General features: G+C 41.2%; 1 protein-coding gene across 1 annotated transcript in view; it reads left to right on the forward strand.

Moving 5' to 3' along the window:
- Nucleotides 1–1,570: 1,570 nt before the first annotated feature.
- The window catches only part of LOC139696493 (nose resistant to fluoxetine protein 6), a 49,018-nt gene continuing 34,797 nt past the window's right edge, over nt 1,571–15,791 (forward strand). The window contains exons 1-2 of the mRNA XM_071595317.1: nt 1,571–1,676; nt 2,363–2,562. Coding sequence (XP_071451418.1) covers nt 1,571–1,676; nt 2,363–2,562 — 306 coding nt within the window. The remainder of the gene's footprint in view (nt 1,677–2,362; nt 2,563–15,791) is intronic.

Raw genomic sequence — 15,791 nt, forward strand, 5'->3', positions numbered from 1 at the left:
AACATTTAAAATGATTCCAAAAACTCCCTCCTCAACTCAACTTGAACTGTTTTCTCGCACATTACAGTAATTCGATCCATATGAACACTCAAAAGTGCAAATCTAAGGGAATTCATAGCAATGAAATTATTACGCGATAATCTGACATTCGTTCCGTTTGAAGGAATTGGCCAAGTTTCTCTTTCGTGTCGAAGGTAAGATTACCAGCAATACGTATGAAAATGTTATTGCTTGTAAACGATAGCATTTCCAGAGCAATTATCAATTACCGCCAACGTACTTATCCATACCAATCCATCCCCTGAATCGGAAGCAGGCATAAATCGCGAATGCGGAATCCCTACACGGAATCACATCCGGGGGTGATGAGTTACCTGAAAGATTACTCGTGTCATTTCTGTGTGTTTACTTCGGGATGCTAAATTTACCAATCCAATCGAGCTCACCACTGAATAAGACCTCCGTGCAGTTCAACTGCCCTTAAGAGTAAGCTTGGTGCCACGTCCCCCATGGTGCCGGAATGCGAGCCCAACCGAGTTGTTTTCCCTCGGAAATCGCCATTTCCTCTCGCGGACGCCCGAGTTACGTCACTCGGATCCAGGAGATCCCTGATGAACCGGATTGCAAAGGGCTACTTTCCTTGCTCGAAACTCCTGTCGGATCACATTTGGTTATGCCATCAGCGCGGCGCTCGGGGCAAGCCCGGGGCCCACGCTGGAGGTTTTTGCCCCGCGATTCCGAACCTATGGCCATAGAGGACGAACCAGCCGGAACCCGGAAGGGCCCGAAAATTCCCGAAATCATGAGAAAACGAAAGGCCAGATATTAACTCTTGTGAAAGAATTAATAACCAGGGAGAGAAATCTTCAACGCCTCGCAAACTGATATTATTTCATGAGCGATCAAGGTTTCATTTTTATATGTAGAGCAAAAATGTTTTGACGCTTGCGGAAAAATCGTACTTGTTTTAAGTTTATAAGAATTCCATGGACCTCGATCATATAATAAATGCGTTATACTTTTCTCCTGACTCGTAGTTGTTTCATTTACGACTGACACTGTTTTTCAGCGTCACTGATTCCCAATCCAATGAAATTATATTTGCTGGTGGATGTGTATGTTAGTTGGTAGTTTGTGTGTTTACATGCGCGTGGGTTTTAAGGGTTTTCGTATGAATATATGCCATGTTTTGTATGTGGACTGTATAAATTTGTGGCTTCTGCGTGCGGTTTTTTTCCTAAATATAGGTGGTGCCCTAAACACCCCCCGCCACACGCCCATGTGGCGGCTTGCGGGGTATTAAATAGATGTAGCTTTCAGAAGTCCAGGTTATCTTCGAAATATCAGCGAAGCTTCATAAAAGACAGTCGGCTACATCCGAGTGACAATCAAGTGGGGATATATTTCGATAAACAAGTTAATGAGAGTTTTTTTCACATTATCTCATTTTGTAACGTTTCCGTCAATCCGAAACCCGGGAAATACAAATTAAAATTTTTTAATTGGACGAAATACGATAAGGGGTCGCAGACTTTTATTGAAACGTGGTTCCAAGAAAAAATAAAGCATCATGGGAGCAGAAGAAAGCATGGGATGCGAGGCCAATCGAGATAGCCGACTGTCACCCCATTGGACGAAGTACAAGTCTTCCCTTATGAACAACTCTGCCTTTGAAGGTGATCGAATTATTGAAATTCTGACATTACAATCTCTCATTTAACTGGTATAGGAGATCAATGATTCGAGAGAAACGGGTTATCGCCGTAAACCGGGATAATACATTATTTTTCTCGCGGACAAAATCGCGATGAGAACTGCAATGGACGATAAGGATAAACTCACGAAACACTTGAAATTAACTACAACCTATTGGGTTCCCTGTGTTAGGATTAAATCATCAAATGCCCTCAACGGCTTGTGATTAAGGTTCACTATCACATTTCGTCGCGGTGACTGGCGGAGTCGACATAAGAATTTAGAATGCGTTTTTATTAAAAATGGCAGTGTTCCTAATTCATTGAGCGTGGAAATTTTCCAGACGATCTTTGCAAAAATTATTCACTTCCTCCTTCTTCTAGTCCTCTTTCTTGCATGGATTTCTCCTCAAAGATTAAGTCACGTGTAATTCAACGGCAAAGAGCTACCTTTACCCTTAACCGAAATCACGCTGTCGATGAATCCAGAAGTTTAAGTGAGTAACTTTGGGAAGTTTCGACGCCACATTTAACTAATCTCCAATTGAATTGGGTGATAATTGGTTTACTTTCGTCCAAGGTATACATATATGTGTGTGGATTCGGGAGCAACATGGAATCGGAACTTGTGCCAGCCGATGATTAACCTTCGCTCCTCTCCTTTGCAGTGGCGGACGCCAGCGGTCGCTACGCCTCCGGCTTCCTGTGGGGCAACAACTACTGGACGGGCTCCGGGAGTTATTGCCGCATGCTCGCTAAGAGCGAAGACGACGTGTCCGACTCCGGCTCGAGCGACCCGCCGCCTTTCCCAGTGGGATTCTACTCCGTCAAGATCGAGGTCATCCTGACCAAGAAACTCACTCCCACGGTGGGTCGTAACTCCCCCGCCGCCCCACTTGGCCCCCCGCCGGCCTGGTTTTCAGCTTAACTACGACCGTACTCGATGGTGCGAGTGTACCAAAGGGTGCGTCGGGGAAAGTGTGCCCCACAAAGTACCGTAGATTTGGCTGTAGTTGGTACTTCTGGTACTTCGTCCTACTAATCTCGACGAATTATTTAACGATAGCAGTAGACGTTAGTTGAAATTAGGTAATAACGAAATGGCTTTGATGACGTACTTTTTTCCACTCTAATTTAACACCGTTAAGAGAGGGCAGCAAATATTTTTGTCCGTTAGTGTTAAAAAATGATATAATACTACAATAAAAATTAACATTTCTGTTCAACTTAAATTTAATTGTTTGAAATCCTCAACTGTATAATAAACTTTATGCAAAACAATTTTCAAAATCTATAAGCCTGGAATAGCAACGAGTTCATTTGAATTACAGATTTACTTTATCCTTAAAGCATTCCTTTAAACTAAATTTGAACACGAGTTTTCTTTAAAAAGTGTCGTGAAACGTTTCGGAAAAATAGATTTATTTCAGATATTACTACAATGCCTCAAAATTTTTCAAAGTAAATCCCTTGAGAGTCGACACAGTTTTTCCAGCACAATGCCCACAACTTTAAGGCTCCCTGGTGGGCGGATTCCGGAAGGTCCTTAAGGGTACGCGCACAAGCTTCTTTGATGGCATATAGGGGCTCATGGTTTTGTTTTTTGAGGGGTAATTTCACTCTTGGAAATAGGAAATAATCTACTGGTGCCAATTCGGGGCTAAGGATGTTGGGGAATCGTCGCGGTGACGTTTTTCGTCGGGTAGTCGGTCACCTTGGAGCCTCAAGCGCTCAAGACCTTCGGGAGAACGAGTTTACCGCAAATCTTGAACATCGACAAATTTTCAGTGAAAATGGCATGCTCTGCCATCTTATCAATTCCAATACGATCTGTGATCAATCGCTCACTTAACCGACACGGCCTGACTTCAGCACTTGACGCACATGTTGTCGTCGGTTCTTGGCGTCGACGGCCGTCCAGCGCGGGGCTCGTCCTCCACACTCTGTCGGCAATCCTTGAAGAGCTAGTGCCACTTTAAAACTACATTTTGTGACATGCCTTCATCCTTGAACACTTGGCAAATCATGCCCAATGTCTACGTACCCGATTTTTCCAGTACGGCAAAAAATTAAATGCGTACCGTTGTTCAATCTTTCGCTACAATTTGCGCGAGCACTGGGTCACTCGATAGGGGTCCACTAAAGTCACGATCTCGCCTGAACGAATGCTCACAGGCGATTGACGCTTGTTAAAGGTCAGACCCCCCTCCACCGAGCCTGTGGAGTGTGAGCGCGTTGCGACCAACGGTCACGTCAGGAATAAATTGTTCCCGGTACTTTAAAAACAAACCTTGTGTGTAGGTTTTAAATTACTTCGAAATGTAACAAACAATAAATTGAGAAAAAGGTAACACCGTTTCATGGGAAGTTTCTATCGATAAATATTGCATGAAGCGCAATGTTTAGGTGACTAGAACGGGGAGATAAAGTATGACTATTTTCCATTACCGTGGAAATGATCAATCAGCCAACTGTATTCCGTCCTGACTTTGAGAAAAGCTCCCGATATGATCTCTGTTCCTTGCTCTGAAAAGTCATGTGTGTAATTCACATAACGAGTTTGTTATGGCTTCACCACGGTTATTAATTCAGAGGTGTTTTCCCTTTAACTACGAATGTTGTAATATATTTAACAATAATTATTTCCTGGAACATATGATTGCCTCGAATTATTTCTGCAACGATGGTCGTTTATTTTCAGATGATATAATAATGCAAATTCTAAACTCTAAATCTGGACGCGTAACTCATCTAATTGGCTCAAAAATGGAAATGTCAAAACTTTAATCAATAATCCAACCATTGGTGGCCCATTTATGAGCGATATGAGTAATTAGTTATAGTCAATTATAGCTCATCGAATCAACGTTCGTTCCATTGTGATTTTATGATGAGCAATGCATGAAAGCGTTTTCACAATCTGCATTCGATTCTACCAGTCACTTCACAGATACCACCCAGTAGAATATCCAGGGGGGGAGGGGGGAAGGAGGTATTCACCGAGTGATCAGGGCGTCCGGCCGCCCAGCGACTTGTCCCTTGTTCGACTCCCAATTTAGAATGCTGTTTGCTTCCTGAAAACCGAAATTTTTACGTTTTCTGTTCACTTTTGTCTTCTAGTAAAAAATCAATCAATCCGAAGATTAGATGAATACCTCTAATAATCTCCTTTGTCCAATGATATCTCTCTCTTTTATTTAGCATTTTTTGTCCTTATGTTATCCCTCAGCCTTTGGTTTACATGTATTTCCCTCAATCTTATCTTTATCCTTGTCTTTTAATTGTATTCATAACAGATTCAGGTTGCTGCAGACATACTCAAATTAAAGATATCTATTCTGTACAGTGATCTATAGTATCACTTCATCTGCTATCATTCCCGTCTTCTCGTTTTTCTCAATCGTCTTCAATGGGTCTTCAAGATTTTGACAGGTCTGCTTTTCCAACGGCGCATACCCTTCACTCTAACACAGTCTTTTTTTTCTTCTTTGGGCTGAGTAATTGCCCAGCTATTTCCTGAGTATCTACATTACCATACTTGCCTAAAATCTTCCTTGTTAATGTGTCGAGGTTTTCCCTTCGTTTTCATGCTGCTTCCAAAGTAAGGGAATGTTCTCCTGCTTCTAATTCTTACCTTTGGCGTTAATCTTTCTTCCGGCTTGTAATTTTACCATTTAGGATTTGAGTTTGCTTCTAAACACCTTCTTGTAATGTGACACAATGGACAGCCAAAGTAACACATGCGCATAAGAAGAGGAAAAATAATCATGCACATCCAGCACGGTCGCAATAGCTGAAGAAGGGATCGTGACATGGAGGAATCGCGAAATGGAGGAATCGCAAAGGAATGCCCCGCGATTAATCTATTCCCTTTAAAAAGTCGCAAGGAATTCTTCTCAATTGTTTTACTCTACAGCAATATTTTCGGTCGTTGAGACAGTGCTAATATGTTCTACATTCACCTTAGTTCATCTAATATTTCGTAATCCTGCTCTTATTCCGGATATGTCTGTACACAATATGAATGGTTGCATTTTTGCATGACGTTTCGTACCTTCGGCTTCGACGTTTCTCTCATGTATCATTCACCGTGATAGAGTCCATAGAGTCGATTTCAATCATTCAAAGTTTTACGCGCAACAACTTATTCCGCTAGATGTTGTCAAGAGTAGTCATGAGTGATTCAATATCTCGACCGCCATTAAAAAGTCTTACACAAGAGTACATGAATCAATCCTTAGATATGCTGTGTGTGGCATCCCTCTTTCCTGTACTTTTAAATCCGGATCTGTTTCCTGATAGGATGCCTTTTAATTTTTCCTTCTACCCCTGCGTGGATTTTCCATGAATTTTTAAAACACGCGTGACATTAACTCAACGTTAAAATGTTACTCACGTCTCTTGGTCCTCGCTTCATTCCGCATTAAAATCAATGCATTCTCCTCGTAATCTGCCAGAAATATATCATTCCTCAACCTTTGGTCAATCTATGCAAAAATATTTAACTGTGTCTTCAATCATTTCTAATCTCTTTTAAAATTTTATCTTCGTTAATCGACTGTTTCACCATTTTGGTGATTTTGCAATACTAAAAATAATGCCATAATTGCTAGTTTTCAGCACTCACGTTTTTTTTCTAGCACTGTAAGCCTACATGATCTATGTAGAGGCAAAATTGAGGCAGATGTGGGTAAGATATCCTCTAAATTCAGCTCTCCTGCACTCTAAACCACAATGAATATTCACAGGGAATTTTCATGACCCACACGCCATGTCACGCGTTCCAAGTGAGATACAAGGGTGTCGATGGCTGTGATTGTATCTTTCTAAAATCAAGGATTCGACTCATAAATATGCGAAAATTTATTACTTAGTTCTTCAAAACCAGAAAGCAAGTTAATCGACAAGGAACTCTCGGCTTGTGCCGGACTGCATACGTATACCCGTGACCACTATGTGAATACAGCCATCACTATCATTGACGGTCCACAGATTAGAGGGTGGCACACAATTCCAAGATGTTTCACTATCATATACTTAGCCTGGATTCCTCGATTTCCGACCCCAGGCTCAAGTTCTTTGTCCTAGCACGTCCGCAAATCAGGGGATCTGGGTCGAGTTCAGCTCCCCGTCAAGGCGAATAGATTTTTCAATCTGAATTTTTCCGCATTGGTGAACACAAACAAACTCCGCCAAAGGTAAATTCGTGATATTTCTTGTGATTTGTTCCTCTGAATGGACATATTCGACGGTCTTCAATAATGATTACAGATCGCCGCGTTCTTCCAAATGGCTGTTTATTAATGCAAACGTAATCTGCTTTATCTCTGCTCGTTTCCTTCTTAAATTCCTCACACTTTCCACCTACCTTCAAGGCGTCCAAAATGCGCTTTCCTCCTCCTCCTCCCCCCCCCCTCCCCTCTACTGTCCGCCAAAACCTCGACTGCCCTTCGAGCTCCCCTTATCTCTAGTCCTCCATCGACCTTTTTTGCCCTCTTAGGCTTCTCCGAAGCCAGAAATTCTCCCACTACCCCTCCTACTTAGTCTTTCTCATCCAGTCGACTGAAAATCCTTCTCCTAGGATAAAATTAATCATAAACGACGTTATTACAATAAATTTGCATTAAATATAGGAATTAAATCCAATTTAATTCTAATTTTGCTTTCCTTTTTAGGAAAAATAACGTAATCTTGGAATTTTGTTCTTGAAAGCCTTTTAAAAACGCAAGCATACAATAGTATATGTGTGTATGCATGTATATATATATATATATATATATATATATATATATATATATATATATATATATATATATATATATATTATTTGGTAATCTACCGGTTAAGGTAGGTTTTTGGATGGACACAGCTCCTAAATAAATATTTTGTGACTCCTAGGAAAACACAACATCCCACTCTACATCAGGTCCCTCTTCATCTCTGAGTACCTTCTTCCTCCCTTCATCCCGTCCAACACCCCTATCATGTTTCCTCCCTTTCCTCGTTTGTCCAACATTCTCCCCTCTATCACAGTCTTCAACATCCCACTGCACTAGTTATTGCCTTCCTATTTTAATGTTTAGCTTAACTTTTTTCTTTCTAGAAAATCGCATAACCTTTGTTTTATTAATATTGATTCTCATCCCATACCTGTCGCACTGAATTTCCAATTCACTCAGCAATGCTTGCAGCCCCTTGGCTGACTGACAAACTAAAGCTTAGTCATCAGCAAACCTAACTGATTTTACGAATTCCCCGCCCACTTTCATTCCTACCTCCAGTTCTTCCCATGCCTCTTTAATCATTTCCTCCACATATACAGGTAGGTTGAACAGCAATTGTGATAATGGGCAACCCTGTCTTACACCTCTTCCTAACACTGCCCATCCGGACTCCCAGTTCCCCAGCCGTACCTGAGCACTCTGACACATGTACAGGTTGCGGATTAGCCTTCTTTCCCTCCAATCTATTCCTATTTTCTGCAATATACTCATTAGTTTTTCCCAATTCACTCTATCAAACGCTTTTTCGAAATCGACGAAACAGGCAAATACCTCCAGGTTGTTTTCTATATTCCTCTCGATTATTAATCTCATTACTCCAATGGCATCACGCGTACCTCTCCCCTTCCTAAACCCGAACTGATCATCCCCTAAGTAATCATTTGCCCTACTCTCTATCCTTTTGTTTATGATCCTGAGAACACTTTAGCTGCGTGGGATATCAAACTTATTGTTCTGTAGTCTTCACATGATGTAGTCTTTGCCTTTTTCGGAAAAGGAACTAAAACTGATCTCACAAAGTCTTCCGGCCAGATTCCTTCCTCATAGATACTATGAATCAGCCCATATAGCCTCTCCCTCCAACATTTTCCTAAATAATTCAATAGTTCTGCTGGAATGGTATCCACCCTCAGGGACTTACAGTATTTAGTTTCATCTCCCTTAATGCCATTTCTATCTCATTGTCTAGTATGCCTGGACCTAAGCTATCTTCCTCTACGTCATATTCTTCTTCAATGTCTAACTTTGTTGGGCGAAGTTCTTTACTAAACAGTTCTTCCACATACTTCATCCATCTCTCTTGGATCTTTCTTGCGTCAACTATTACTTTACCCACCTTATCTCTAACCGTTATCTTAGATCTTCCTTTCTTACTTCCCGATAACTATTTAACTTTGCTGTACAGCGCACCGATTTCACCCTTCGTCTGCAGACTTTCCATATCCTCGCACTGCGTCTTCCACCATGCTTCTTTTGCTTTATTTTCTGCCCGCCTCAATTTATTGTTTAACTCTTTATACTTCATTTTGCCTATATCTGTATTTACATTCTTCCATTTTCTCCGCTCATCCATCTTTGTAATCATCTCATCTGTGATCCATGGTTTCCTAGTCCTTTTAGCGTTAACGGTTCCAACAGTGTCTTTTGCGGCTTTAGACATCCCTTTCTTCATACTTTCCCATTTTTCTTCGATAGTACATAGCTCTTTACCATCCTCCATGATTTCCTCTACCGCCTGTTGGTACTCCTTCCTTTTTAAACCATTTAATGCTTCTACATTCCATTTTCTAACTCGCCGCCCCTGCCTTATCTTTTTGAAACGGACGCTACATTTCATAACCACTAAATTGAGGTCAGAGTCCGCATCCGCTCGCGGGTAGCTGTGCGAATTTTTCACACTGTTCCTAAACCTGTGTCTGACCAGGATATAATCTAGCTGATACCTTTCTGAGTCACCTGGCATTTTCCATGTACACCTGCGTCTTTTGTGGTGTCCAAACCAAGTGTTGGTGATGACTAACCCCTGTCTCCTGCAGAACTCAACTTCTTTCTCCTGGCGGTCATTCCTCGTGCCTAACCGTAGTCCCCGACCTCATCACCATCTCTTCCTTCGTCTACCGTCGCATTCCAATCTCCCATCACCATCCAATGTTTCCCTGCAGGAACACACGCGATTATGTCCTCTAACTGATCGTATATCCTATCGACCTCTTCTTCCTTATGGTTTCTCGGTGGCATGTATACCTGAATAATAACCAAGTTCGTCGGTTCTGCTTTTATCTCTACTAGTAATAATCTATCCGTTACCTGCTCAATGTTGACTACGCTTCTTCCTACCTCTTCATTTAATACTATGGCAACCCCTCGTTGGCTCTTGTCCCCGCCGCTGTATATTATTCTATAATTATCACTATATTAATCCCCGCTATCCTTCCATCTCACCTAGCATTGACCTAAAATGTCTATATTTCCCCTTTCCATTTTACGCTTAACATTCTCCAGGTTCCCTGTCCTCATCATTGTCCTAACATTCCACGTTCCTATTTTGACTAATGTGGTCTTCTTCTTCTGCGTCTTTTGTCCTGCTGCTACTGGTTTTCCCTTGCAAGGGTTTCGTGGGATGACGACCGCGGAAGCCTTGCCTCTGCCCCCGCTGCCGGGCACGACACACGGCCGATTGGGCCGAGCCATGTAGTTGCCAGGACTCAAAATCTTTGTATAGTCCATCATGTTAATCTTGGGAATGATAATTGAGGTGGTTTCTCGTTGCCTTCCTCAATAGTGCTTCAAAGCAGGAGTAGTATTTTGCTTTGAAACTAAATTCACTCCGATAGTCATTTCCGCGAGTGGAACCGCTGACCGTCGGAGGGGGATAAAGTCAGAGGTCAACGGCCGCCCCCCTCTCACTGTGGGGTTGAAGATCCTCATCACAACAACGCTAGTAGAAGGAGAAGACAGACCAAAAAAGGAGAGGACGAAGCCAATTAGTGAGAGACACGTAATTTAGGATTTTCTTTGAGCTATGATTTTGAATTTTGCGATAAGGTATCTTCGAACGATGGCTCTTCTTTAATCTTTCTAATTATTTCGAAACAATCAGAGCTTCTGGCGAAGTGCGATATCTTTATATATTCGGCAGATTCAGGCGAGATGTAGTGAAAGTTCGTCATTATGAGAAAAACAAAATGTGTACTTTTCCATTGATTTGTTAGGCGTTTTCTTTCTTTAATATCTCTCTTTGATTCGCCATAGGAATTTTTTAAATGGTTTTACTTACAATTATATATTCAAGCCTCATGCTTATCAGATGAAGTAGTAATGGCTTGGTACGTTTGATGCATTGTGTTAAACAGGTTTTTTTGCGACCTTTATCAGTAACTAGGTCACCCTTTAAATCAGTTCGTATTGATACATGTCCCGAATTTTCACTTAATGGTTAATATTAGGTTAAAGTAATAAAAGAATTGAACGCTATTTACCATTTCATCACTTTCTTTCTGAATCATTCCTCCCAAAATGCCTTGTTTCACTCTGGCATCGCACATTGCCACTGCATAGGTGCTTTGATTACATTTAGGTTCGATATTATTAAGGCAATCAAGTATTTTACATAGTCGGCTATTGCAGGCATGTCCAAAAATGTTACAAAGTAAAGTGCTACGCCAGCGAGGGCATATCAGAGGTAGTCTCTCTGCCTGTGGAGCCGAAGGTCACTGGTTCAATGTCCATGATCGGCGAAATTTTTCAGCTTAGAAAATATCTTTTTAAAGATTTTTCGGAACGAGGCAACCACAGATTAACATAAAAAACACAACAAAGGTATTTCGGAATAAGAAAAATAGACTCCTACCAATAAGTTACCCTGAACTCACGGTGAAAGGCAGCAGTTTCACCATTAGGCACTGGTGGCGCAGACCGAGTGGGTCGGCCCGGCATCAGCAGCGGGCGAGAGTGAAGTTAATGGAATCGGCCGCAGTACTGTGATGTGGAAGGCAACGGGAAACCACCATATCAGACTCCCTAGAATATACAGCCTTGCCTTGCATTCAAATATAATGGGGGTTGCAGTAAACCAATCCTAGAATTGAAACACTGATGATGAAAGTGTTACCATGGGTGCAACTGTTGCCGTCCGATTGAACAAATTCATTCTAATGGTCTAAATTGTAATAATAGGCAGGGATGTTTTTCTGTTGGTTGTGATTTATTTGGTCCTGTCCCTGTTTATTCTGTTACTCTTACATAATTTCGGTCCCAGACTGGACATTCTTTCAAACTCTCTAGTGTAGATCTCTCCACATTTGATATATATTATATTAAAATGCAGACATTTCAACGTGTAACAATCATCCATTTTTACGGCGATTCTAACCCGGATCCATTTAAATTTTCATATTAGCGGACAATTCCGTTAGAATTTACTGTCGCCGCATTTCCCGCGGCTCTGAGGACATATTGTATTGCCTATGCTTCTGTTTTTCTTGCTTAACCTCTGTATTCGTATTCTACCCTCTCTGACTTTCGTCCTACTTCAAAGGCGTTCCCATGAAAATGCTTTCGATCCTCTTCATCATTCATCATTTCCCACTCCCCTTCACTCGCGAGAGTAAACTTCCGTGCCCTGTCATTATCGCTATTTCCTTATTCACCTAAGAATAGGATTTGAATGGCCACAGTTTTTATTGCTACGTGATTGACCTTCCCTAAATAGATCTAAATATAGAGTAGCTATTTAATATTCTTGCAAATATTCAGTTATTCGTGCAATATATTAGTTTATATTTCAATGAAACAGTTTGTCTTCTACGGTTAAAAAATAGAAGACAGCAAACTAATCTCAGAAATCCGTATGGTTCTTTTCAATTCTTTAAGAGACATGTTACGCATATGAGCGACATTTCGCTAAGTTCAGGGAAGAAGGAAAGGACACAGACTTGGGAAATGTGGTGAAATAAACAAAGCTAGGGAGCCTCCATTCCTCTCTCTATTTCCCTCTCTCTCTCCCCCCTAGCGGTTCCGTTACGTGTTTTTCCCTCGACTGCGGTGCCATTGTTAGAAAGCGTTGCGCTCCGGTGCATCGCCGATGACTGTAACATAAAAAGATACCTTTCACTTTTTTAAGGGTCGGTTTGTGTACGTAATCGTGATTCGCAGAACGACCGACTTCCGCAAAAGAACGCATTCGAGATTCGCACAAATGTTTCGTTTCGCTCGGGACGCGTCAAATAGAATCATCCCCCCAACCCCGCTCCAAAGACACGCCCCCACCCTCCTGGTAGCCATTCAAATCTTCGCACGTGCTAAACCACTTCCCTCCCCCCCATTCTCCGCGTAGTATCCGACCCGCTGCGCCGGCTGGCAAGTGGGGCGAGGAAAAGCGATGCATCCGAGTGATAAGGGAACAGCCAAGGGAATCTAAAAGTGAGAATTGCGAAAATAAATCCATTTAAAAAAAAAAGGGCGACGCTCTCCGCTCTGCTTCCCGCCTCTAAGAACATTCCGCCCGCTCCGAGGACACATATCACGACGGATCGACGTGTCGCGCATGCGTGTTGCGCCTCTTCCCAGGGAGGTTGTCCGGGGAATAGTTGGATCCTGCATTCAGGAGTAATTTCAGAGCGCCTACACTTTCCCGACGATTGCCCGACGTGATTTCAATCCGTAAACTTGAAGATTGTGGAAGGAAAGAGAGATATTGAATCAATAGCAGAAAACTCTGGAATTTATTTCGAATCGGTGATTTTACAATCCAAAACAAGTATATATAGTATATATGATATATATATATATGATATATATAAATTATAAAAATATAAAAATTCTGGGCGCACGTTATACATAAGGTGCGCGTTATCCAAGGGAAAATACTGTAATTCATCACTGGGACTGGCAATCTGATGTAGTTTAATTAAAATTAGCAATTTTCCACAAAATTTTAATTAATTTTAATTAATCATGATATTCCACCATATCACGCCTGAAACGTCTCTTTTTATTCTGATGTAGTTTGTCTTCTTGAAAGAGGAACATTGAGAAAATATCTATGAATGCCAAATACCCTGATTGACTTTTCATTTTGGCCAAAAATAAAATTACATTATATAATTCTGAGTGGTTTTTCATTTAAATAATAAAAAAATAATTTCCAAGTGTAGAAATGCATCCATTGTGTGTGATAAAGATCTTATGCTAAGATCTTATTCTTAAAAAGAATAACTAGATGAATTGGAAATTCTTTGGAGCACAATGGGAAGTTATAAACATAATGGAAGGAAATACTGAAGGAGAGATCCAACGAGGAAGGCCAAGAGACAAGTACATAGAGGGCAAATTGAGAAGGACGTAAAACAGGGAACCTATCAGAGGGTGAGGGAATTAACACTAAATAGGGAAGAATGGAGGGCTGCAGTAAACTAATCTCAGGATTGAAATGCTGATGATGAAGATAAATTTCTTGTACTGGACTGCAAATGGTTCCAAGGAAATTGTTTTCCGTCAGCCATAAGGGCGAATTTGGAAGATGTTTCTTGCAGCGTGGCAATGTTGGTAATGTTTATTTTAGCGCACCAACACTGTGATTCTCTCTTCGACGCAAATTTTAGTCTTCCATATTTGAAAGTGACAAAATTAGTTTTTCATTTCGGCGTTTGAAACAAATGAGAGTCTGTAATGACGTCCACCAATCGCACGACCGTATTTGGGAAATAAGCGCGCCCTTTCCCGCATAATTTGGAAGGACGTCTCTTCAGCAGTCATATTGAAAATTTATCACTACCCTATCCTTCTACGGTAGGAGTAATCATACCAATAAAATTAAAAAGAATAAAATGTAGAACAGATATATTTAAGATGTCATTTTGTCCACGAACGACAAGGGATCAGAATAACATTGTCCGAATGCGGTAGGGATACAAATACTCTGGTAAAAATTAGTCTGATGTGTAGTCATCCCCTACCACACACCCTATTGGTAGCTCGTAGGGTACTAAAATATGTCAAATATCTCACCACAACCTTCATGACTTCAAATATGCTGGATCCGTACATTGCTCCTGATTTGAAAAATGTTGAATGCAAATAGCATACCTATTTCAAACACTAAAACATGACCCACCGTCTACGTGACCATTTGTCTACTGCCTGTATGTGATATTCGATTTTTTGCACCGAAGTGGGATATGGCTTGAATAGCTTCATAGTATCAATGCATCTACACTAGAACGCAAAGGACGGCATCGCATTCAAACCACAACTCATGAAATCGCTTCTAGCTTAAGGTGGCGTTTGGCAATGCGGTCAAATCGTCGCCGCGAGCTGATTGGCAGTATCAATTGGCCCCTTGTGAACCATTGAAAATATACTTCAGTAATATTTTAACGATGAAAATTTTCTCCATACTCATCTAGCTTACTTATTTTATATAAACGATTTATATTGAAAATAAAACATAACAAAACATATTCATATCATTATGTTCGAGCATTTCATTTGTATAGTATTCTTTGGCGGATGTAATTTACTAAACAATTGGACGCAGTTACTTCTCAAATAGCAGCATCACACTTCCGTAGCATCAAGGAATTACTCCTTCATAAAGTTTCCTCTCGTTTTTCGATTACTAAAATATGTTTATTATTGACCGTTCTCAAAATAAATACTCTTCCTTGAGCTAGAGATAACCGTTTTCTCCCGAGAACCCGACGAACGAATTTCAATTCACCGTTGAGTTCCCTGAAAAATCTGAATCATCGCAAGTCCGTGCCCAAATGGGAACTGCAATTGGGCGAATTTTTAATTGCATAAGCACTAACGCCAATATTAAATAAATCAATTTTACAGGGAATAGATGCAAAACAATGGCAAAAAATAGTGAAAGCTTCCCACTTCAGTCCATAGCACGAGATAACGTAGGGATTGACATGGTGCGGTGGCTAACGCACTGAATTCCAACCCTGAGGGCCCGGGTTCGAATCCTAGAGGCGACAGATATTTTCCAATGGTATCCCTACTTGAGATGCTTTGTGGAGGGGACTTTGAGTGAGTACGACGTCCGGCAGATGGGACGTTAAGCTGCGGACCCCTTTGCGCCTTTCGTAAAGAGCAGGCTAATACCGTCGCCGGGTTTCTCTCTCCACCCTTCATCCTTTCCCATCCATCCCTAATGGCTTAAAAAGACCTTAGCTGCCGGTCGCCTCCCCTAAACACTACTACCACGTACAAGGGCTCAGAGAGCGCACCATCTTACGAGGTGCTGCTGTCCACTGGAAAGGATTATGTAATTTCAAAACGTCCAAATATATTAAATGGAATATAA

This window comes from Hetaerina americana, unplaced genomic scaffold (genome assembly GCF_022747635.1).
Source record: "Hetaerina americana unplaced genomic scaffold, ioHetAmer1.1.p SCAF_1, whole genome shotgun sequence".
NCBI lineage: Eukaryota > Metazoa > Arthropoda > Insecta > Odonata > Calopterygidae > Hetaerina > Hetaerina americana.